The 25,773-nt window shown below is 38.1% G+C and overlaps 1 protein-coding gene across 2 annotated transcripts; it reads left to right on the forward strand.

Annotated features, from left to right (window-relative positions):
- The first annotated feature begins 1,632 nt into the window (after window positions 1-1,632).
- Window positions 1,633-25,773, forward strand: LOC122056487 (ras-related protein RABC1-like). Of its 2 annotated transcripts, XM_042618463.1 has the most exons (7): window positions 1,633-1,761; window positions 1,871-2,094; window positions 2,213-2,281; window positions 5,071-5,136; window positions 13,090-13,211; window positions 24,801-24,929; window positions 25,403-25,773. In XM_042618463.1, exons 2-7 carry the CDS (start codon window positions 1,950-1,952, stop codon window positions 25,514-25,516), a joined length of 645 nt encoding a protein of 214 aa, XP_042474397.1. In that variant the 5' UTR covers window positions 1,633-1,761; window positions 1,871-1,949; the 3' UTR covers window positions 25,517-25,773. The 2 variants fall into 2 exon arrangements, with proteins under 2 accessions (XP_042474397.1, XP_042474398.1); XM_042618464.1 differs by lacking the exon at window positions 5,071-5,136.

Below are 25,773 nucleotides of genomic sequence, written 5' to 3' on the forward strand. Positions count from 1 at the left end.
TGACCTATGCCACAGGGCTATAAGTCCTGCCCTGTATTCTTGGTTGGCACATCCCGACCTGTCCTATAATCCATGGCTCGCATATTTCGACCTGTACGCTTTGAGTCCCTATGTCCTGTGCCATAGGGCTATAAGTCCTGCCTTGTATCCTTGGCTGACACATCCCGACCTGTACGCTTTGATCCATGTGACCTGTGCCGCAAGGCTGTAAGTCCTGACCTGCATCCTTGGCTGGCACATCCCGACCTGTACATTTTTCCCTGCATCCTGTGCTCTGGCCTTCGAGAGTGTCTACTTGACAGGTAGGCCTAGCGCCGGAACACCACTTGTGCCTGACCCATCCCCTCTTGTGGTCAGGCCCTTTGAACTACACGTAGACCGAATTTTTGACCTCCACATAGGCCAAACTTTTGACCACCACGTAAGCCAAACTTCTAACCGCCACGTGAGCCTGACTTTTGACCATCCCGCTATCTTAACTTCTGACCACATCATTTCTCTGACCCACGGTCATGCACCATATTAAATATGCTCCATACTTAATAACAAATTACGTGTAATGGTAAAATATTTAGAAAAATAACTAAGTGAATCATAGTTTAATTGGTGAAAATAATCAGATTACGTGCATTAAACTATAATTTTAATGGAATCTTAAATAAACTCTTAATGAGTTAATTAATTAATTTGGTAATTTTACGCATTGTTTTAAGTATAATATGAAAATTTAAACAGAAAACAATTTCCTCTTCTATGTAAATAATTTATTCTCACTTAAATTTTTCTTTACTTTAATTTTCTTTCAACTCTATAATACACATCCATTTATTCAATTGTCCTTATTTTCTTAGGTATAAAAAATTCAAAATAATTTTTTTTTATAAAAATTTAACACATTTAAATAAAAATAATATATTTTCTATTAAATTGAGGATATTCCTTTTTTACCTAATCAATTAATTGATATACTTTATTTAATATCAATTGAACTATGATTGAATATAAAGAAAAAAATTGTACCTAATTTAATATAAAATATATTAATTTTTAATTTAAATATATGGTAGTTAGGAGGAGTTATATTTTATTTAAATTTTTTATATTAAAAAAATAAAAGAGGTTGATTATGTAAATTGATGTAGGACAATATATCCAATGTTGTAAGTTTGGGCGGAACCCAGAATTAACGTCATTATAAGATTTCTTTGCGGACGAAATTAGCTTAACACCCTGTTTAGAAATAACTTAAGTCATGTAATTGAATTGAATTCCATTATGAATTGAATTTCATAAGGAATTGAATTCAATTCTCATGTTTGGAATGAATTGCAACTTAAGTTATGGAATTCTTATGTTTTACTATTTTATCTTTCTCTTTTTTCTTTTCTTTTTTTACAAAGAAGAGAGAATGAGAGCACAATAGATATAATATAGAGAATTGAATTCCCTATCTAAATCACACGTAAAATAAGTATTATTTACTTTTATCTTATTTGATGAAATTAAAATTAAATTCCATATTAATCCTTAACTAAAAAATCATTCCAAATTTCGCTGCCGCCGCGGAAGCCGCCCCCGCCGCGTTACGGTCGATGAAGCTTAGGAAGCAAAAGACGTCGGGCTTATCCATTCAAGGAATATTGGAAAGAACTCTTAAAGCAGAATCTATCCCATGAAGCACAAAATAACGCAACGGAGCGAGATGACTTAGAATAAGAGAGGGGAAAGGGAAAGCAATGCATCGCATCGATTCTCGGCAGGGTATCCACTCTTCTTCCTCTCTACAATCTGATTGAAAGAGGATTCCCAAGTCTTTTCTTTTTTCTCTTCTCGTTTTCTTTAAATCTCTCACCGCCACCATTGTTACCAGCATATCAAGAGATCGAGGGACACTTGGAAGGGAAAAAAAAAACCCTTTTTTCTTCTTGTAGCAGCAGCACAGACTGGAAATGAATTCATCTTCTGCTCAAGAGAAAGGCTATGATTACACGTTCAAAATAGTGCTGATAGGGGATTCCGGGGTGGGTAAGAGTAGCATCATCCTCAACTACACCTCCGATAATAAAGGTGACCACCTTCCGTCCCCAACAGTCGGTGCGTATACCCCTTCCTCCTTAACTCTTTTCCTGAAATCCATGAGGTAGCTCCGTGTTCTTGTTTGATATGGATAACTTAGTCGCATTCTTTTGATGATTTCATTTGGAACTCGTAGGGGTTGATTTCAAGACCAAGATTCTTACATTGGGTGACAAGAAAGTAAAGATTACAATATGGGACACTGGTTAGTTATCTGAAGTGAACTATCAGCATTAATTTCTCTCACTTAAATCTTTCTTGATTTGTAATCAATGTTATTTAAATAAGCAAGGAGATTTAATCATCGAGCTGGCATCAGTTTAATTAAATCTCCAACTATGGTATGAATTTACTGTAGTTTTTTTCTTCTTCCTTCATGGCTATGTTTATCTCTATTATAATCTACTATAAGTTTCAGAAATTTATTTTTAGTAACCAATTAATCAAATAGGTGTAAGACTAGACTATTTCAGAAGTGTAAACCATTGTAAACAGATTGGATGAATAAAACATTAATATCCAAAACTAATTGAGTGACCCGAGTGATTAACCCGATTTGATTTTATGGAAGCAAATTAAGAAACGATAACTCCAGCATGGGGTGCTAGTTCTCATGAGACCAATAAGAGATGCTAAATTGACTAAAAAATTAGAATGTCAAAATTTCCAAAATTTAATTGCTAATTAAAGAAATATATTTTTTTAATCTCAATTAAATCAAGTATTTCATAGCGGTGTTGGTCAATACTTGACTAAACCATTCAATTAGCAACTCAATTGATTGTTTTGTTGAGTCACACAAGCAATACAAGTGAAGCAGGAGTGGCATGTTTCTCATTCATTATTGTGCCGAGCTAGGGGAACCACCTTGCATCCACTTTTACCTTGAGTTGGAGGGATTGACTCCTGTTCACTGTCATGCCAAGCTAGAGGGGGTACCTCACATTCACTGTCACACCAAGTTGGGACCACCTTGCGTTCATTGTGTTGGGATTGATGACGTCACTAGAGGGGGGTGACTAGCGATTCGTCGCTTGTCGATCGTGGGCTCGTCTATAATATGTTAATATATTGTGGGAAACATAATATAATACATAAAAAAAGCACAAGAACAAAGACACCATAATTTTACATGGTGGTTCCGAATCCTTAGTTCCTACTCTATGGCCTAGCGTCTTAGCGGTATCACCATTATGTTTTCTCCTTCTCGGATACATTTTGGAGGCAGAGAAATCTCTTACAATCTTTGTTCTTTATATGCAACATGAACAAAAAAAACAAAAGATACAAATGCAAATAAATACAACGCAAATGAAACAACTTTACAAATGAATCTCACTCTACTCGCTTTGTAGTTTCTTTGGATTGCCTCTTGAAGGTCTGGAAATGCAGTAACACTCTCCTCCAAAACCTCCAAGAATCGACATCCAAAATCCTCCATGAAACCCTCTTTAATAGTCGTGATGGGAAACTACCTAACAATCAATTACTTGTCACCATCTGTCTATTTTCTTCTAGAATTCGAATGTTGTACCTACAAAATGGCTCTTCTAACTCAACATTGACCACAATAATCGACTACTATTGCATCAACAGTCAAGTCCTCGAACCAACTCAAAAATTCTTTGTTTTGCTCTAGTAGTGTCATTAGTCATCTCCATTAATCGATTAATAATGGTTAGTCAAGTGGATCAGTCAAGTTTCAGATATTTTCTTTACTCCAATAGTGTTATCAATCGACTGATGAATCTCATTAGCTGATTGATTAACCTGCAAACCACCTTAAACTTTAAACTCAAGGTTTTAGGGTTTATTAGTCGATTACTAGTCTATAGCAGTCAATTGATACCTCTGTTTCAGCTTAACCAAGGCTAAATTCTCACTCTACCTAATATCTAATTGACTTCAACTTACCAGGAATTCTTTTGCTAATACTCAATCAACTTAAGTTGTTGGGATCCTACCGAGACTCCACTATTATGTAGTATACCATCGGAACTTCACCATTGTCTAGCATACGATTAATCTTAACCTGCTAGGACTTTCCGTATCATGTCTAACATCCGGTCAACCTTGACCTATCGGAACTTCACCGTTGTCAAGCATCTGATGAACCTTAACTTGCTAGGACTTCCTATCTCATCTCTAACATCCAGTCAACCTTGACCTACCAGGACTTCTCCATTGCCAAACATTCTATTCCCCTTTACTTGTTTGCACTTTTTCCATTATCAGGTGTGTAGTTAACCGTGACCCACTTTGATTTCTAGCCCACCATATTCGCTTCCTCTCAATTGGAGATTTATTCTAATCAACTTTGTTGTTGGTTCGCAATAGCTATTTGTATTGTTTCGGTCTATTGGACTATATTCTCAACCCTTGCCTTGACCTACTACTTACTGAGAGGGTTTGTCGATGATTATGCTTGAATGGGTGGTTTGTTGGCTAACCCAAAAGGGTTTATGTTGGCTAAGTACTAATTGTAGTCATTTTTTTTACACAGGTATCCAGATCTTACAATCCGACTAATTCTGAGATAGATAGTCTGACCCCACATTCCGGCCAGCCAGTAAATCCAGGAAGTGCAATGGTTCGTGACATAGCGTCCCAGCTTCACTAATTGTAGCCCAATGCCACTATATTGATGACTCCATGGACTGAGATGTCGACTGGATGATAGGCTCACCATTCAATCATAGCTAGTTCATAAATCCCAACAACATTTTTAGCGTTAACTGGTATTATAGAAATTTTTGATCTAGAAATGTGGTGAAGTAGATTCCAATCATGAACCTTCATAGCTTAATGTATCTCTTATTTAAATCTGACATTGCCACTAGCATCTTCTGATAAAAAATAAGTTCTTTAAAATCCATGTAAACATACATCCGTAATGTAATATGGTATGTATAATGGTTGTAAGTTTATATCTCCACATGATTTTTCTGAGTTTTCACTGTTGTTGCTTTAAACCTATCCTTCCTTATTTTGCAGCTGGGCAGGAAAGGTTCAGGACACTCACTAGTTCTTTCTACAGAGGAGCTCATGGAATACTTATGGGTGAGTAGTTTATGAGAGGGAATAGCAAGCATCCAGTTAACTATGTGGCTTGTAAGTTACATCCAGAATTAGTTTCCATGATGCTACGAAATTGCATTTACATAACCGCCACCACAGGCAATGAAGTGCCATATTGAAAGTCTCGAGGTTAAGCAACCCTAAGCCCCTTGAATTTCTGAAGAAGGGCATGTTACTAGTATTTCTATACATGAAAGTAGAATTCTGGCTCAAATAACTATTTGTTCTCAAACCTAAAGACCTTATGAAGGTTAGAGAATCTCACTGTGGAGGAATAAGGGGGAACAGTCAAATAAACTAGAAGAAAGAGCCTAATAAGTCTTATGTCAAAGCGAGAATATAAGCTTGGGCATTCATACAAAGCCAATCAAACTTAGCACATTAGGTAACTCCTGTTACACTGATGTCATGTATACTCTTTATTGTAAATAAAGATATTAATAACTTCTTGTTCAGCCAACTAGTTCCACAAGAGAGCTTGAATGTAATTTAACTTCTCCTCTGGCTGAATGTACAAGTCCTCCCACTATCCGAGGATCATCTATCAAGCTATAAATATAATGTAATTTTGTAAAGAACTCCTATCTCTCTACATCATAGCAAGGTCCATAAGCATTCGTGAAAACTAGTTTATTCTGCGAAGAGAGATCACTAACAAAGATCGAGAGAGAGAGAATTGACTAGGAGGACTTCTGGAAGGTCTCTAGATATGTCCAGAAAATAGACCACCCAATTGAATAACCCCCCTTGCTGAAGATTCCTCTTGAGAAAACTCCTTCAGAGCACGATTTCCTAGAGAAAACTTCACACCTAATGGTGAAGTTTGTTAGGCCCTTAAGTACATATAGATACAGAATATGTTAAGAATTCTACTCATAAATCTAAGAGGATTTAACATTTTTAAACTGACAACTAAAAACTTTACTATATCCTAATATAAATATTAAAAATTTAATTATTATTTATATAATAAAAAATAGTTGTTAATAAATTTAATGCATCAATAAAAATTTAAAATTAAAATTATCTTGACGTGAAGAGAAACATTGTTGAGGTAATGACATTCTTACAATGTCAGCATTGTTTAAGTGAGAAATTACAAAGGATTAAATTGAAAACTGTTCAAAGCAAAACTTAAAATCTCGTGTTATAGGAACCCCACGAGTTAGGCCCTTTATATAGAAAAGAAGATATACACCAAAAGACTCAAATACTCTTTTACTTATTCTAACACTCCCCCTCAAGCTTGAGAATATAGATTATATACACCAAGCTTGTTACATATGTAGTCAAACCGGGGACCTCTAATTGATTTAGTGAATATATCTGCTAGCTGATCATTTGAGTTGACAAAGCTAGTAGATATTTCTCCAAATATGACTTTCTCTCTGACAAAGTGACAGTCAACTTCAATATGCTTTGTTCTCTCATGAAAGACTGGATTTGAGGCAATATGCATGGCGGCTTGGTTGTCACATATGAGTGTCATTTGTGTAACCTCTCTAAACCTTAGTTCCTGAAGCAACTGTTTTAACCATATAAGTTCTTGACTAGCAATAGTCATAGCTCGATATTCTGCCTCTGCACTAGATCTTGCCACAACATTCTGTTTTTTGCTTTTCCAAGAAATAAGGTTACCTCCGACAAATATACAAAATCCAGAAGTGGACCTTCTATCAGAGAGAGATCCTGCCCAATCTGCATCAGAATACCCTACGACTTGAGTATGTCCTTTGTCTTCATATAAAAGACCATTTCCTGGTGCACCTCTAATATATCGAACAATGCGAGTTACTGCATCCCAATGTTCTTTGCATGGAGAGCTAAGAAACTGACTTACTACACTTACTGCAAATGAGATATCCGGACGAGTGACAGTAAGGTAGCTTAGTTTCCCTACCAATCGCCTATACCGTTCAGGATCTGAAAGAGGCTCCCCCTGATTTGGTAGGAGCTTGACATTAGGATCCATGGGATTGTCGACTGTCTTTGAGTTTAACATTCCTGTTTCTTCCAGAATATCCATTGCATACTTCCTTTGGTATATAATGATCCCATCTTTAGACTGTGCCACTTCTATCCCTAGAAAATATTTGAGTTTGCCGAGATCTTTTGTCTGGAAATGTTTAAAAAGATGTTGTTTTACTTGTGAAATCCCAAGATGATCATTACCTGTGATGACAATATCATCAACATAAATCACTACATAGATGCAACCAGTAGATGAGTGGCGATAAAAAACAGAATGATCAGCCTCGCTTCGAGTCATGCCAAACTGTTGAATTATGGTACTAAATCTACTGAACCATGCTCTGGGTGACTGCTTGAGACCATATAAAGATTTCCGCAAGCGACATACAAGACCAGAAGACTCCCCCTGAGCAACAAAACACGGAGGTTGCTCCATGTAGACTTCCTCGAGCAGGTCACCATGTAAGAATGCATTTTTGATGTCCAACTGATGAAGGGGCCAATGGCGAATTACAGCAATAGACAGAAAAAGACGCACAGAAGACATCTTGGCAACAGGAGAAAAGGTGTCGCCATAATCCAATCCAAATACCTGAGTATAGCCTTTAGCGACAAGACGAGCCTTAAGCCGATCAACCGTGCCGTCTACACCAACCTTCACCGTAAACACCCATCGACAACCAACCACTGACTTCCCAGGAGGTAGAGGAACGAGGTCCCAAGTCTCACTGCTTTGTAGGGCACTCATTTCATGAAGCATAGCCTGTTTCCATCCTGGATGGGCAAAGGCATCACCTGCAGTGTTCGGAACAGAAACAGACGACAAGGAAGACAGACAATAATAATAGAATGGGGAAAGACGATGATAGCTTAAAGAAACATAGTGAGGAGAAGGATTACGAGTGGAACGCATACCCTTTCGAAGTGCAATAGGAACATCAGAGTCAGGAGATGGGACCGGAGGAAACGACGAAGGACTTGGCTCCAAAGATGTGCCCACAGCAGTGTCAGTGTTGGTCGGCGGTAAAGCAGAACGAGGACGACGCTGATAAACCTGCAAAGGAGGAGACGAGGCTGGAGGAGATAGAGGCGCCTCCGGAGGATAAAAGATAGTCACTGGTGCAGGTGGAGAGGGAGAAACCTCGGCCTGTGAAGCGGAAGGACCAAAAAAAAAACCGACTCAAAGAATGTGACATCAGCAGAGATGAAGTACCGACGAAGAGTAGGGGAATAACACTTGTACCTTTTCTGAGACCGCGGGTACCCAAGGAAGACACACTTATAAGACCGAGGAGATAGTTTGTCAATGCCGGGATCAAGAGCATGAACAAAACAAATAGAACCAAAGACCCGAGGTGGTAGAGGATGAAGGGACTGATGTGGATAAAGTATCTGATGAGGTATTTTACCTTGGAGAGTTGATGAAGGCATGCGATTGATGAGATAACACGCAGTAAGTACGGCATCACCCCAAAACTGATGAGGGACATGAGAATGGAGAAGAAGGGTCCGAGTGGTTTCAAGGAGATGACGATTCTTGCGTTCTGCAACCCCATTCTGTTGAGGGGTATGAGGGCAAGACGTGCGATGCATCACACCATGAGATGTCAAGAAGGTACGAAACTGAGTAGACAAATACTCGCGTGCATTATCACTTTGTAAAGTTCGAAGGGAAGTACCAAATTAAGTTTTTATTTCAAGGAAAAAGGATTCAAAAATAGAAAACAATTCTGAACGATCCTTCATTAGATATAGCCATGTACAACGGGAAAAATCGTCTATAAAAGTAACAAAATACCTTGACCCTATTGTAGAAGAAACACGACTCGGACCCCAAACATCAGAATGAACCAAAGCAAAAGGAGACATAGCCCGACTCTCAATACGAGGAGAAAAAGAACTGCGGACATGCTTACCTAATTGACACGACGCACAAGATAAAGACTAGGATGTAACTGTTTCAACTTATTAAGACCTGGATGTCCCAACTGAGCATGAATAAGAAGTGGATATGCCGCCGCCGAACCAACAAAAGAGGGTTGTTGAAGCCGATATAGGCCATGAGATTCATATCCGAAGCCAATCATCCTCCCCGTACTCCGGTCCTGTAAGGAAACAGACGTCTTAGTAAAAGAAATGACACAATCAAGAGATCGAGTAAGTTGACTTATCGACAATAAATTAAAAGGAGCGCCGGGAACATAAAGAACATTATGAATTGAAAGAGATGAAGAAGGATGAACAATACCAATACCCTGGGATTGAGTTTGGGAACCATTGTCCATGGTGACCATTGGTAAATTATCAGAAGTAGCGAGAGAGGAAAAAAGGGATTTATTACCAGTGATATGATCGGTGGCCCCCGAATCAAGAACCGAAGGACCCGAAGAACGAGATATGCCAGCAAAGGAAGTACCAGCGTCTGCAATGGTAGCAGTGGAACCAGAAGCCTGTCGATCCTCAAACCATTTCAGAAAGTCAGTATACGAAGGTGTTGAAGTCGAATCAGGTGTTAACTGTGAAGTGGAAGCTGAAGGAGCAACAGAACTCTGAACAATCTGAGCAGCATGAGGAGGACGACCATGTAGACGCTAGCATTTATCAATCATGTGTCCCGGTCGGTGACAATGATCACACCAAGGGTGTCCTTTGCCACCCTTGCGAGGTGGAGGTCCTTTGTGTCGAGAGACCAAAGCTGACGAGTCGACAGGAACAGAAGAAGGCATCGTCAAGACTTTGGCCGGGACACGGAGAAGAGTCGCCCAGGTATTTTCCATGGTAGCTTCTGTGGGGCTGCCCAGGATCTGGTCACGGACATGAGAATAATCTGTGGGCAGACCATATAAAGCCAAAGACATAAAAAATTTCTTCCGATTTTCAAGCTCTTCAACAGGATCAGCCGCAGGTGGGAGCAGTTCATTGAAGTCACAAAGAAGGCTAGAAACTGAACCCAGATAAGTTGACATTGAATCCTTAATCTGATTGGCGTTGAGGATAGTCATGAGATCTTCACAAACTTGATAGAGTCACCGAGAGGTGTTTGTAAAGAGTTGTTGGGCTTGTGTCCAAACAGCTTTGCAGGTTTTGTGAGTACGGAAGACATTCCTAAGAGATGAATGGATGGTGGCTCGGATAATACAACACAACTGAGCGTCAACCTTCTTCCACAGAGGACGATCGACGTTTTGAACGTCTTCTTCAGTTTGAGTGAGATGTGTCTCATACCCCTGTCCAACAAGCCAAAGTTCAATGTGAGATGCCCAGGAGATATAATTTTTACCATCCAACTGCTCGGAAGAGAGGGGTGCAGTAATATGGTTGGTAAAGATTGAGGTATCTTGCTTTGGAGCGCCAGATGTAGCCATGAATAGAACTATGAACCGGACTGCGCTTGCTTCTGTCAGAAGTGCTTCTTCTGGCGTCAGGCTTGTTGACTGATAGAGCAGAGGCAGAGGTGAAGGTTCTTGGCTGCTGATGACAGAGACGTCGCTGGAGAAAGGCCGCGGCAGAAAGAGACGGCGCCGCTGGAGTTAACCAAAGCTAGGGCACAACCAAGCAGAGCTTGCAGCAATGAAGTCGGCAGAGAAGAATGAGGTAGAGTGGAAATCGACACAAGATCGGTAGCGACGTCAACGTGCGGTGGAATCGTGAGGGCTCAGCACCGAGAGGTACAGAGAACACCGCTCGGCTGTCGGCGATGGCGGATCGAGAGCCTGATGTGCCTGGTGGCTTCGATTGAAGCGACTCCGGCAAAGAGCGGCGATGAATCTGTGCCTGGGACGAAGTGGACTCGGGGAGAGGAAGAATGACGGCTAGGGCACGGTGAAGAGGTAGCTCGTGTGCTTGGCTTCCGGCGAGTATTCGCGACCAGGGATGAAAGAACAACGTCCGGATTGAAGCTTGGCAAGTCGGCGTCGGTGAGAACTCGCGCAGCGCTCGCTGCTGGAGAGAACTCGAGCGGCGCTCGCTGCTGGAGAGAGGCCCGTCGCGCGGCAGAAAAAAAAAAAGGGAAGGAGGAAGGAGGCGGCGCGAGAGAACAGGAATTCGGCGCGGGGAAGAGAAAAAGAAATTAGGGTTTTGGCTCTGATACCATGTTCAAAGCAAAACTTAAAATCTCGTGTTATAGGAACCCCACGAGTTAGGCCCTTTATATAGAAAAGAAGATATACACCAAAAGACTCAAATACCCTTTTACTTATTCTAACAAAAACAATTATAAAATAAATTATTTAACAAAAAAAAAGAATTAAAAGGATATTATCAAGTAAATAATTAAAGTATTTCTAAATTAATTTTTTTATTTAAAATTGAGAGATTCTTTGGCCTTTCTTTTGCACTTTTAAGGATTATAATTGCTTTTCATTTTGACCCATTACTATTGCGAGCTTTATCTGACATGTGGGGGGTGCCTAATATACACGTCTAAGTGGATCTAGAATTGCTGGGTGCTAAGTGAACCTGACATAGCTTCTTGTCAAATACTTGTTTGAACTTGAAGGGTAACGAGTCCGTATTGTAGCTACGGCGAAGCAATCAAAGAAGTGCATATCAGATCTTCTTGGAAGGTAGGGTGTTGTTTCTTAAATGGAGGAGAGCCGTGAGAATCAACATGGGATGCGCTAGATGCCCCAACAAAATTTTTGTCATGTCCAAGTCTTATGGTGGTCAGTGTCTCCATTTGATGGCAAAATATTGACATGCCACAATTTTTTATATGAAAGAAGTCTCTCTCTTCGACCTAATAACCTTCCAAATCTAGCCCCATTTATAGACCAAAACTATTGAGCTAACTTGGTTGAACCTCAATGAGCTCCTTCAAGAAGAGAGCAACACAATATCTTCAATTCGAAGAAAAGTGGAGTAGTCAGGAAGTTGATGGCTAGAGATTCTGGCGATAAAATAGCAAAAGCTTATCTAAAAGGTTGGGAAGGTTTGAGGTGGGGTAGTGAAGGGGAGGACGTAAGAGCATCCGAAGGCCTTGGCCTACTGAAGCATAGTGTCCAAACATGGAATATGGCACTTCACCTCACTGCACGAAGATAATCAATGCCTCTCACCTGAACACTTGCAACAACAGGAGGACTTTTCATATATATACAAAGCTACCAAAATGGCCTTAGCTTAGGCACCTCAAGCATCTAGGCAATGTCGATGGCTTCATCACTCATATTGGCCACTAGACCCCGAAGCTCCTATGAGAACCTAGAGGGGATGAGCGAGTTAGTGGAGATGAAGCCACTACACTCACATACCTACAACATTCACTCCCTAAGTTGCCATTAAAAATAAAGGAGGAACCATGTGGGCTGTAGGAGCTAGAAGACTAGTAGGAACTCTGACGAGACTCATGCCTCTCCCTCATTTAGTAAGTAGTGAGGAGAGTGAAAAATTGTCTTCATCCTTATTCTGCAATCTAACAAAATGCCACTAGTGTGCATTTTATTGCTTTAAGATACAATTCTATCTCGTTGTCCTTTTCATCTATACATTTTGTCTTTATCATCGCACGGGATGTTTCACTTCTTGTTGCAAGACGTTGAATTATACTTTTTCTCTTACTATGCTCTCTAGTTCCTTTGCAAAATTTTGGAGAAGTGATTAAAACAATCATGCAAAAGACAAGTTGTTGGCATAGTTCTTAATCTATGACTAGTTGGGATTTCCTGTTGGAATATAAGATCTTAGAATTTTCAAAAAGAAAAAGTCTAGTATGTTTTCTTAACCTCTGTGATGCTTTTTTGTATGGTGTGGAATACAATTGAATGGCTAATCACTCACTTTGGTAATTCTACAATATAGAGGGGCCAATTATAGTCTATATGGTTCTTGGCCTATATTGTTAGCCAAATTTTTTTTAGCCATATCTAGTTATTGCACCTTTACATTTACTTTTATGTTCTATAATAATTTGTTTTTTGGGATAAATACTGTTGCATAATACACTAACTTCCGTTCACTTGTTAGTTTATGATGTGACTAGGAAAGATACATTCACGAGTTTGGCTAACAAATGGATCGAGGAATTGAAGCTATATTCAGCATATCATGACTCTGTTAAAGTGCTCGTTGGAAATAAATTGGATCTAGTAAGTTTTTATTTTGTTATGACCGCCTTTCCTTCTTCCTCATTGTTCTAAATTCTACTGGTCATTGTGTCAAACCATGGATTTTATAAATCTAGGAATGTCTTAAAAAGGGTGTGAATATTCCATTAACAATTTTCAAACCCAGAAGTTTGAGCAATAATTTACCATAAGGTGCACCTAAGTTTTCAAAATAACAAAAGGGTTTATCATACTTTGAAATTTACCAAAGGAAGCACTTGTTTCCTAAAGTGTCCCTTTGTCCAAGCTGCTACATTGGACTTGTTACCACCCAAACCATCATTTGATTGGAAGTGAGGGCGGTCGAATATTTTTTACACTTTTTAGACATAATATTATAAATAATCATTATTCTTTATAATATTTATTTTTAATCAAATATATTAATTAAAAATTAAATATTTAAAAATAAAAATAATATATATATATATATATATATTAAATTAATAGGATAATTTTATTAGATTTTAATTAAGTCTATTTAAATTATCCCTAACATAGTTAGGAGTTAAATTATTAACATAAAGTAATTTAATTAAACCCTAACTTACAACTTACCTGCGTACTTTGTTTCAGTCAGGCGACAAGTTTGACACATCGCCGGGATCACGCGATGAGTTCGGACGCGTCACTGGTATGAGCAATGTGTCGAGGCCTATTGTCGGGCCCGAGCGATGCCTCCGAGTCCGTCTCCGAGCTCGAGCGACGCATTCGGGCTTGCACTACATGTTTGAACGCATCGTAGGACCTAGACACCGCGTCCGAGCTTGCGCAACACATCCGAACTCATCCTCAAGCCTAAGGCATGCATCCGAACGTGACGCGGTGGCGAATGACAGCAACGACGACTCCAGGTGCAGCAGTAGTGGAAGAAGATAAGTTACCGCGTAAAGCACCACCTTAGCCCGAGGTGGTGTGGTTGATGCCTGCCTCCCTCTTAGATGTCCTCCTTGACCGCCATTTAGAACATCGGCTAGCAGTCAACTAGAAGTGTGTCAAACAACTAGCTAGTTAATTAGAAGTGATGTAATATGAGTGATATTAATCGCCTAGATGTGATTCTAGTTGACCTGTCACTGTCAAAATCCTTTAGTAAAAAGTGTTTAATGTTATAATATCATATAGGCCTCAAAATAAAAAAAATAAAAAACATGGACAAGATTTAAGAGAATCCAAGAGCGAGTGTAATCATGCTCATTTGACATGAATTTGAGGTTTTTAGGGTCATCAAATACTTTTGGCAAAAAACTGCTTAACGACCCATATAGAGTTTAAAATAAAAAAATGGATAAACTTAAGGGATTGTAGGACTCGGAATTAGGGAAAATGGATATGGTCTTAAAAGGAATAGTAGGAGTGCAACTATGCTCATTTAGCATGAATCTAAGGCCTCTAGGGTTAATAAACACTTCCTACAAAGTGTTTAATGACAATAAATCTCTCAAAATCTTGAAAATAAATATGGACACTTAAGAAATTTTAAATGTGCAATCATGCTCATTTGACACAAATTTAGAGCCTTTACATTTTTTTTTTATCAAAAGTGCTTAATGGCCATGTAGAAAAATTTTTTTGAATAAGAACAAACTGAATAGAGCCCTTAAAGTGCAACAATACCCATTTGCTATGAATCCAAGGGCTCTAGGGTTTGTTAAACATTTTTACACAAAATTGTTTGACAATGACCAATCAACTCTAATCACATCTAGTTTATTAAAGTCACTTACATTTGACTGGTAGTCGTGAAACACCTTTGAAAAATGTTTGATGATTATGTAGAAGTCAAAATCATCAAAAACAAATATGGAATGAATAAGGGGACTTCTTAATCCCCAATTGACATCAATCTGAAGAGGACTCAAAATTGGAAAAATGAGTATGGATCGACTTAGGTGAACCCCTGAAGTGCAATGCTATTCATTTAACACTAATTTGAGGCCTGCAAGGCCATCAAGCATTTTTGACAAAAATTGGTTAATAGGAGTGCAATAATGCTCATTTGACACAAATCTAAGAACTTTAAGATTATCAAACAAACACTTTTGACAAAAGTGCTTAATGGCCTAGATGGTTTACAATCTAGAAAAAAAAGCAAATATAGACAAATATAGGGGAACACCGAGAACATAACAATGTAAAGTTAGCATAAAAGTGTTCAAGACCTCTATTGTTGTCAAGCACATCTGGCCAAAAGTGTTCAATGGTGACCAATAAATTAGAATCAAATCCATTGACTGAAGTCATTTCCAATCAACTAACAAGTTGAGTGATAGGTATCAAACACATTTGAAAAAGAGTACTTGATGGTTCTATAAGCTCAAAATTTGAAATATTAATAGGAGCAAACTTAAGGAAATCCCAGGAGTGCAACAATTCTCATTTAGTACTAACCTGAAACTTGTCGTCAAACACTTTTGATAAAAAGTGCTTGATTGCTTTATAAGGTTCAAAATCTAGAAAAATGAACATGGATAGTCTTAGAGGAAGCTAAGGAATGCAAATATTACTATTTGGCATGAATTGAAGACCTCTAGGGTCATCAAACACTTTTGGCTAGAGGTGTTTGATGACAACTAGCCAACTGGAAACACATGGAATCACATCTAGTCAAAGTTGACTGGAACCACTTCTAGTCGATTAATAGTTTTGGAGATTGGACGAAGTGAATTTTGGGAAACATGTGCATCCTTTAGTAAATTTCAAAGAATAATACGTCTTTTGGGTATATGTATATATATATATATATTCATTCTAACATGAGTACAAGATGATAGATTCGACAACTCTTTAATAATTATGCATGATCATAGAATCTATGTAGTGATCATTTTTTAGATTGTGATTACTAAAGGAAAAGAGATTATCTGCTTGACATTGACACCAAAGAATAAACTTATGTTTATTGTTAAGAGAATTTTATTGATAGTAAGAGGATCTTTGAAGGGCATCCTTGGCGCAATGGTAAAGTTGCTGTCATGTGACCTAGAGGGCACTTGTTCGAGTCTCGGAAACAGTCTCTTGCAAAGAAAGATAAGGTTGCGTACAATAGACCCTTGCCCGAGACCCTGCACTGGTGGGAGCTTCATGCACTAGGCTACCCTTGAAAGTATTTTGAAACTTTTGTTAACGGAATTAGAGAATTTTATCTATAGAAAATGTTTGTTTTGTTATTGTTGCAATTTTTATGTTTGCTTTATGCCCTTATGTTCTATAGAGCAATATTTATCAGAATAAATTGAATCTTGAAATGAATTGCACATTTAACAATCCTAAAGTAGAAGGGAGTAGAGGTCATCTTGTAATTTAACAAATTTTGAACTATGAAATTGCTTTAATGGATAACCGGAAAGATAAATTGTTTTTAAGGTTAATTGGGTTCATGTGTAAACATATGTAATATAAGGGTGTATTTATAATATTTTATAACCTTAATAATATCTATTTATAAGTTGGGGGTGCCTAGGGCTTTATGATGAATAATATTCCCTTAATATGGTATCAAAGTATTTTCCTTATAAATAACGTCTCCATAGGGTTAAGGGGTATTTCGTCATTTATCAACTATTGATGCAATTTTTCACGAATCCACTCCTTTCTCTCTATACCTCTCAATCTAACTTGCAAGAAGTTCTTTCTATTCCTACATTATTATTCTCAGGGACGTATCCAAGAATTAGAGGGTTGGGTTGATTCTGAGTTGATCGAGTCCGTTGAGGACGCTGTAAAAGAGGTCCGAGTTCACTTCGCGCTAGCTCATTACCATCTTATATTTTCCTATATTTCACCGAATTTTAAATTTTTATTGAATGTATTTTTTTCATTATTTATGAAATTGTTAAGTTAATGTACCGGTAATGATATCTAATTCATAGACATTGAAAATTTGGGGGTCATGGCGGAAGGCCTTGCAGTTGACATTTGCGTCAGAGAGCATGCCGCTGACGATGAGGTAGACGTAGTGAATCACGAGCGCGGCATAAGGTCGTGCCAAGCATCTTGCGTAGGACCTCAATCCATAGTTGCTTGCCTTCGGCGTCGACATAACTCATAAGGGTACGTTGGCATGGAGGATACGTCGATCTAGTCATGAAACTACTATCAAGGGCAACCATATCGACGACTACACCTTCGTGGGTGAGGGCCTAGAGTGCAACAACAATGTCTATTTGAGAAATTTTTTCAATTTAGCTAACTTCTTCTTTCCAGCCTTTGCAACATCTCTGTCTTTCAAACCCAAGTACAATAGAATAACTTACTGAATACATTTTTCAAACTGAGAATAAAATAGACAAAATCAAGTCATAGATCCAACAAAATCAAGTGATTAACACAAAAAACCAAGGTGGCGGTCGTGCGATGCTTTGGCCGCACGACGACGACCACTGCAGCGGTCGAACGATGCTTTGGTAGCAGCGCCAACAGCTGCACGATGCTTTGGTCATGTAGTAGAGGCCATGGCTGCAGTCACACGAGTTGGTCATGTGCGCAGCCAAAGCATCATGCGACTTGATTTCAACAAGTTGCGGATGCGGACAGGATGACAGAAAAGAGAAGAAGAAAAAGATTAAGCCTTAGGGTTACCAAATTCACTGTCCGCTTGTTCTCGTCATTGAAGATGTCTTTAGAAAGATATATGGAGCTAGATACGTAAACAGAACATAATACGTTAAAATTGGATTTATCCCCTTAAAAAAAATGTTTGGGTTAGGCAATAGGGCTGGGGCATAACCCAAGATAGCCCCCATTTAAATCGGTCTGATTATTTTTTAAATCACCAATGTGGGTCTCCCCTCACTCATCTCTAGCATTGCTAATCTACCACCTGAGGCACCTCCATTGTGCAAGTAAAGTTGGTGATCGCACCATGACAATACTCAAGCAGCCCCCAAGACTCTCCCATTCTTTATTTGTCAATTGTCACCCTAGATCCCCTTCTAATTTAGGCATTTCCGTTTTCATTCACAAAAGGTACTGATAAGTGTTCCACATCCTATATACTTCCTCATTTTATATCCTATATATCTTTGTCGGCCAAATACTCTAACTTTGTCTCTTTTTTACCCTCACAGACAATTCTTAGGAATATTTGAAAGGAACCTTTGGATCTAGGGTGATCCTGTTGGTTGCTACTCGGAAAACCTAATGGTTCCACTGTACAAAAATTTTTGTACAAAGGTCTCAACCTTTCCTAGCTACCATGTGTTCTTTTAAATTAAATTTGGATCGCCTGCGGAACTTAACACGTTTGATCCAGAGTTTAATTTACTTGTTCTTTTAGGTTTAGACTTGGATCTCCTGCGGAACTTAACACGTTCGATCCAAATCACTTAGGTTATTAATTTCATTAAATATTAATTTCCAGAATTGGCTTCCAGGACTGCATGGCGAGGTACATGACCTTCTTGGATATGGGAACAACCACCACCGCGCAAAGCCTTTTAAGGAAAGCTAATATTTAATTTCCTTAAATAACTTTAGGTCAACCGAAAAGAACAATCAAATCACAAGAAAAAGAAAAATAAAAGAACACAACATCGAAAACTAATTCGAAATACTAGAATCGCATGTCTCTTGTATTTGGTATTTTTACATGGAGATAAAACTAACATGATGCGAAAAACTATATTAGTTATACCTTACTTAGTAGATAATGACCTCTTGATCTTCTACCGTATTCCTCTTCTAATCCCGGACGTTATGTGGGCAACGATCTTCCGAGACGAGAACCACCAAGGCACCTTCTTCTTTTTTGCAAGGTTCGGCCACCACATGACTCCAAGAAAGGATGAGGTTCGGCCACCACCACCAAGCTCCAAGGGATGCAAGAGCGAAGCCTCCTTTCTCTCCTTTTCTCCAAGCTAGATCCGGCCACCACAAAGACTCCAAGAGAACAAGATGGTTCGGCCACAAGAAGGAGAAGAGAGAAGAGGACGAGGCCGGCCACCAAGGAAAAGAGGGAGGAAAAGAATAATAGAGTCGTTCACAATAAAGCCTCCTCTACCCCCTCTTTTATAATCCTTGATCTTGGCAAATAAGGAAATTTAAATAAAAACTTCCTTAATTCTTTTGCCATGAAAAGGAAAAATTTATTTAATTAAAAATAATTTTTCTTTTCATTATAACATGGCCGGCCACTTATTTCCCCAAATCAAGGAGAGTTTTAATTAAACAAGAATTAAAACTTCCTAATTTGTTTTCAGAAATTTATAAAAATTTCTCCAATAATTTTTATCCCTTCATGATTGGTTTATAAAAAGGAAATTTAATAAATTAAAATATTTCTTTTAAACATGTGGATAAAAAGAAAGTTATTTCTAAAAATTAAAATCTCTTTTAATCTACAAATAAGAAAAGATATCAAATCTTTTCTTAATCTTTTGTAGAAACTTATAAAAGAGAATATTTAATTTTTAAACTCTCTTTTAAATCATGAACATTGTTAAAAAGGAAAGTTTTCTTAAAATTTAAAATCCACTTTTTAATCAACAAATAAGGAAAGATTTCAAATTTTAAACTCTCTTTTAAACATGTAGATGATTAACAAATAAGGAAAGTTTTTACCAAAAATTAAAACCATCCTTTTAATCTACAAATAAGGAAAGAGATTAATCTCTTCTCTTAATCTTTTGTAGAAAGCTATAAAAGGAAATTTTTAATTTTAAACTCTCTTTTAAAATCATGATATCCACATAAGAAATAATTTTAATAAAAATCCTTTTTAATATTCTAGTGGCCGGCCACCTAAGCTTGGGACCCAAGCTTTGGCCGGCCACCAACTTGGCTCATCCACTTGATCTTGGCCGGCCCTAGCTTGGGTTCCAAGCTAGCTTGGCCGGCCCCATTGGATGGGTAAGAAGGTGGATATGTGGTGGGTATAAATCTCTATATACAAGAGGTTACGATAGGGACCGAGAGGAGGAATTGGTTTTGGTCTCCCGATAAAATTAAGCATCCCGTGTTCGCCCCGAACACACAACTTACTTTTATCAATAATAATTCATTCCACTAGAGAACTATTATTGAACTACCGCACCAATCCCAAATTACATTTTGGGCTCCTTCTTATTATGAGTGTGTTAGTCTCCCTGTGTTTAAGATGTCGCCCACTAATTAAGTGAGTTACTGACAACTCATTTAATTAATATCTTAGTCCAAGAGTAGTACCACTCAACCTTATCGTCATGTCGAACTAAGTCCACCTGCAGGGTTTAACATGACAATCCTTATGAGCTCCTCTTGGGGACATTCTCAACCTAGATTACTAGGACACAGTTTCCTTCTATAATCAACAACACACACTATAAGTGATATCATTTCCCAACTTATCGGGCTTATTGATTTATCGAACTAAATCTCACCCATTGATAAATTAAAGAAATAAATATCAAATATATGTGCTTGTTATTATATTAGGATTAAGAGCACACACTTCCATAATAACTGAGGTCTTTGTTCCTTTATAAAGTCAGTATAAAAGAAACGACCTCTAATGGTCCTACTCAATACACTCTAAGTGTACTAGTGTAATTATATAGTTAAGATAAACTAATACCTAATTACACTACGACCTTCCAATGGTTTGTTCCTTTCCATCTTGGTCATGAGCTACTGTTTATAATTTATAAGGTACTGATAACATGATCCTCTGTGTGTGACACCACACACCATGTTATCTACAATATAAATTAATTGAACAACTACATTTATCATAAATGTAGACATTTGACCAATGTGATTCTTATTTCTAGGTAAATGTTTATACCAAAAGCTAGGCTTTTAGTATACATCCTAACAGATCCTAGGTTACAATCAATGAGATGGAAACTTTCCACAATGACACATGAAAGTGGATTTCTCTTCCTCTAGGGAAGTTCACTCTGGGTTGTAGATGGGGTCTTCTCGATTAAATGTTCATTCATTGTTAACCACTTCAAAACTTATTGCATTGCAAAGCATTACACTTAAATTTATGGTATTGACTATATTGATACCTTTCTATAGTCACCAAGTTTGCTTCCATCCCTCTCTTTCCATCTCTATCTATTATCTTCCACTAACCTTTTCAACAATTTGACATCAAGAATGCCTTCTTTTATGGCGAGCAATTTGAGGAGTTTATATGGAGCAATCTCCTTTATTTGTTTCTTAGGGAAGCTGAAAAGGTCACTCGACTATCTAAAAATTCTTCAAGAGCTTGGTTTGGGAAGTTCAGCTCAACTCTTGACTAAGTGTGTTGTAGATTATAGGTTTGATGTGAAATGGCAGGGTGCACTGGTTAAAGGGGAGGCAATGAATATGCGTAACCCTAAAATAAAAATTTATTGAAAACAAAAAACAACTTAATTGTTAGTCTTGCATGAGAACTTGCATGTGAGTTTGATTAATTGTGTGAAGTTGTATATATAATGAAACAACAAAATTAAGTTTTTTAATATATTGTTAACATGGTTTGGACACTTTGCTCCTACTCCAGGTTTATAAATTGTTAGGTGAGTTACTCTCGATCAATCTACTATGGATCACTCTTTTACAAGAGCCAATGGAGCAAGCCTCTAACAATCCAACACTTAAGATGAGTATAAAGTAACTCTCCCATCAAATGGAAATTAAATGAACAGCTAAGGAGAGGAGATTACGTAAGGACTTATTGAATGAACCCTTCAACTTGCATTACAAACTCTTGAAGAATTGTAGCACCTGAGAATTTAATTACAGGAAAATTCATAATATTTTACTTTACTAGATACTCTCATGGATTCTAATATCAGATTAGTACATCACAATTGAGCCTCTACTTGTACTAGTAAAATACAAAAAAACTAGTAGGAAAACTAACTACATTATCTCACAGTCTGCAGTCCTAACATCTTATTTGCTTTTGGTATATTATATATTTTTTTAAAAAGTCTTTGTCATTTCATTAGGCAACAACTATGAGAACCCTACATTACTTGAAAAATGCTTCAAGGAAAGATGTTTGACTATCTTCAGCTCGTGAGATACTCTCAAGTTCCCCTATAGATACAAAATAGTAGAAGGTCAAGAGTGGAGATAGAATATGGAGTTATGATCTTAGAGAGAATGCAATTTAATAAGATATCACTTTTTGATAGTTCTAACAACCGGTTAATAGATTTATTGATCAAGTCCTTAAAGAGTCTATACTTGAATATATTTGTAGCTTTATTTATATAATGTATCCAAATCTGCTCGAGGGAAAGTGTTATGGATTCATTAAGTCAATGTAAATATATGTAATGTAGGGGCCTAAATAGTCCTATATCATTAATAACTACATATAGGTAGAAGAGGGTTACCTAGGCTCTTTTATAAGTAATTTTTGAATGAAATCTATCAAAATTAATCCAATTGGTTTAGGTCCAATCAGATTACTTGTTGGGTGAAAAATGTTTCGTTGGGTGTTTGACCTCTCCTTGCAAAGAGTCATGCTAAGGCAAAATATCCCCCGTGATTTACCTACCTGTATCTAGCCGGGGGATGATGATATTAGGCATCTGGGGTGAGTGTTATCACCTTTTGCACTACTTGTTGATAATTTGATCACTTAAGCCAATGAGGCATCAATATGACAGCATGGATTGCATCACTTTAAATTTGGCATTCTTTGGTTGTTGAGGCACCTTTTTTTTTTGAATTGATTGAACCCTTAGGATGATTGTTATTGATGACTCTACCATTAGTTGTTAAAATACCCCTTCTAAGTTGGTAGACTCACCCTTTTTGTTACCATCTTCACTTAATATTCTTTGGTTGTCTAGTCACCCCTTTGGATGTGAACTCACCCTTATAGGAAATGATATGGCAGAAGCTATAGCTCCCACATTTCTCATGTGGTCAAGAGTCATGCTGAGTCAAAGTCAAGGCGGGTCAGACGTGATAAAAAGGGGATCAGACTTGGCCTAGATGGGACTTAAGTCTGATCGAACCTACTCAGTACACTCATCCCAAGGAATGGAGTTTACTCGGAGATAAGTCAACTATTACAACTCGGCCTAAGTCGTCGACATCATCCCTGGCTCTGCCTCGGTCGCCGATATCATTTAGTTGTCGATGTCGTCCCTAGCTCAGCCTCGATCGCTTACATCGCCCCTGATTCTGTCTCGGTCGCCGACATCATCCCGGATTCAGTTTTAGTTCCTGACATCATCTCGGACTCTGTCTCCATCACCGACATCATCTTGGACTCGGCCTCCGTTGCAAACATCATCCTGAACTCGGCCTCGATGGCCAACATCATCCAGGATTCAGCCTCAGTTGCCGACATCATCCTGAACTTGGCCTTAGCCACCGACTTCGTCTATCCTTAAGGTCACTCAACATCAACCTCCTTCCTTATCTGTCCTGGCCCACACCCTACATGGCCGGCTGAAAACGCAGAGAAGGCGTGTGGATAAAGAGGCTATGTAACCATCGTAACCGCCTCATTAATTAGACTGTTTCTCCTGGAAGACGTGGAGAACAACAGCAAGCATCTCGGAACACGTGGTAAATAGAAGCGCACATCTTGCGGAACATGCACTTTTACAACCCTTTAGAAGGTCATCCGCTCCTGTGGGCGCAAGTATGCGCACACAAGAACCCTACTTCTCCTTAGCCAATTCAACCACCTCAAGCGAACCCTAACTTGAGCACCGGAGTGGCCTGCTAGGATCCATCCCCGGTGGCATTCTAACTCAATTTTGGAGTGTTTTTCAAGTCCTTTCATCCTTCTTACCAATAATCTATGGAGAGCGTGCGCGTTAGCTCGTTCGTTGACCGGTGGTTTGACTGTCCACGGTATTTGGCTGGAATAGTAAACTTATACCTTTTCTCTTAAGACAATATTACCCCACTAGATGCTTATGGTTTATCAATAATCCTCTTCCAAAATACAAAGACCTTTGACTTGATATAAGAGCACCCAAAATTGAGTTCTGATAAACTTTCAAAACCTTGGAACTTTGAGAGAGGAGCAGAGGAGGAGAAGAGTTCAGGAGGAGGGATCACAACATTAGTTGGAATGATTTGAACAATTAAAGAGAAGACCTATCTTTATGGGTGAAGGGAAGCCACCAAATATAACTTTCCGTTAATCCTATCCTTTTATGCAAAAGGACATAATAAATTTGGCTGCTTTGGTTGATGTGCATGGTTCAGATTTGCTGGGCACGTCGACTACAGCTCTGCTTTCCACTGGTTGGGAAAGTTGTCTCTTGTTAATATTGTAAAGAAACTCAAGTCATTAAACAATTTAAACAGGTAATAAGTTGCTTGTGCAAATATCAATTCCCTAAGTGACTAAGCTGCCAAGTCAGTGATGATTATAGTTATATCTTTCATAAAGTATCCTTTTGTTAAAATGCCTCAATTCTAGAGAAGCATTCTTTCGGAAAGGAAGTGTTCTCTCTTATATTAGTTCATACATCTTAGTTTTCTTAAACATTTTAACATGGTGTATGTAGTGAAAAGATATAACTTTTCTCCTGTTATCAAAACTTCATAGTATACATGTACAGATTATATTAGATATATTCTCTATGATTTTTTATCAGTTAAATTTACATGCATTAGGAGAGTTCTAGGATGGTTACAAGAGAAGAAGGGATTGCATTTGCAAATCAACATGGCTTTTTGTTTTATGAGAGCAGTGCGAAAACAGGAGAAAATGTGGCGAAGTGTTTTGAAGGGCTTCTACTAAAGGTACCATATAGCTCACTAGTTGTGATATCTTTGGAAAAAAACGTGAAGTTCTGACTAATCTTTGAATTATTGAGTTGTATCTGTCACAACTATTACACTGTCTACTCTTTGTTTAAATGCCTATTTCTATTGTCTAATTTTATTGTTAATTGAATATTAACTTTCAATAGTGAGGAATTGCTAAGTTTCCATGTCTTTGGAGGCCTGTTTCTTTAGTTTGATTGCCATAATCCTTTACTCCAATTAAAAGATTGAGGTCTTCCCTAGATTGGATATAATACAGAAACAACTTATGCACCACTTAGTGAGCATAGAATTAATTGGGCAATGCTTGAACACTTGAATTATCAAAAAAGGGAAAAAAACAATTCAAAGGAGGGACTTTTGGACTTGTAATCTAGTTTAAACTTATTGATGCAGGTGCTTTGTAGCCAAGGACATTTTAGTGTATCTAACTGCATAATTGGTCTTAGGTTCTGGGAGTTATGGACGAACCAGCAAATGTGATGAAGATGCTGCACGACATGCAGGGAATTCCTGGTCCCCCCGACTTTGTTCCTTCCTCAGGGGCAAGTTGCTGCGGATAAATTAGCGGAACTTCTTGGTCTTAGATATGTTGTCCCGGGAATAAATGAGGGTTGCTGTTCCTACTGATCAAAAGTGTTTAAAATAGAGGTGTCTTGAGATGATGTAATGTAATGGAATGTGTAGTTAAAATGGAGGTGGTGTAGAAGCTTATGGACAAGTCAAATGCGCCGAGATAATGAATCCTGTAGATGCCTCTACTCAAGAAGGTGGTTTAGATTCTGTAAATAAAAGTTGAATGAGGGTATTTTGTTGCAAA

The sequence above is a fragment of the Zingiber officinale genome, chromosome 3B (assembly GCF_018446385.1).
Source record: "Zingiber officinale cultivar Zhangliang chromosome 3B, Zo_v1.1, whole genome shotgun sequence".
NCBI lineage: Eukaryota > Viridiplantae > Streptophyta > Magnoliopsida > Zingiberales > Zingiberaceae > Zingiber > Zingiber officinale.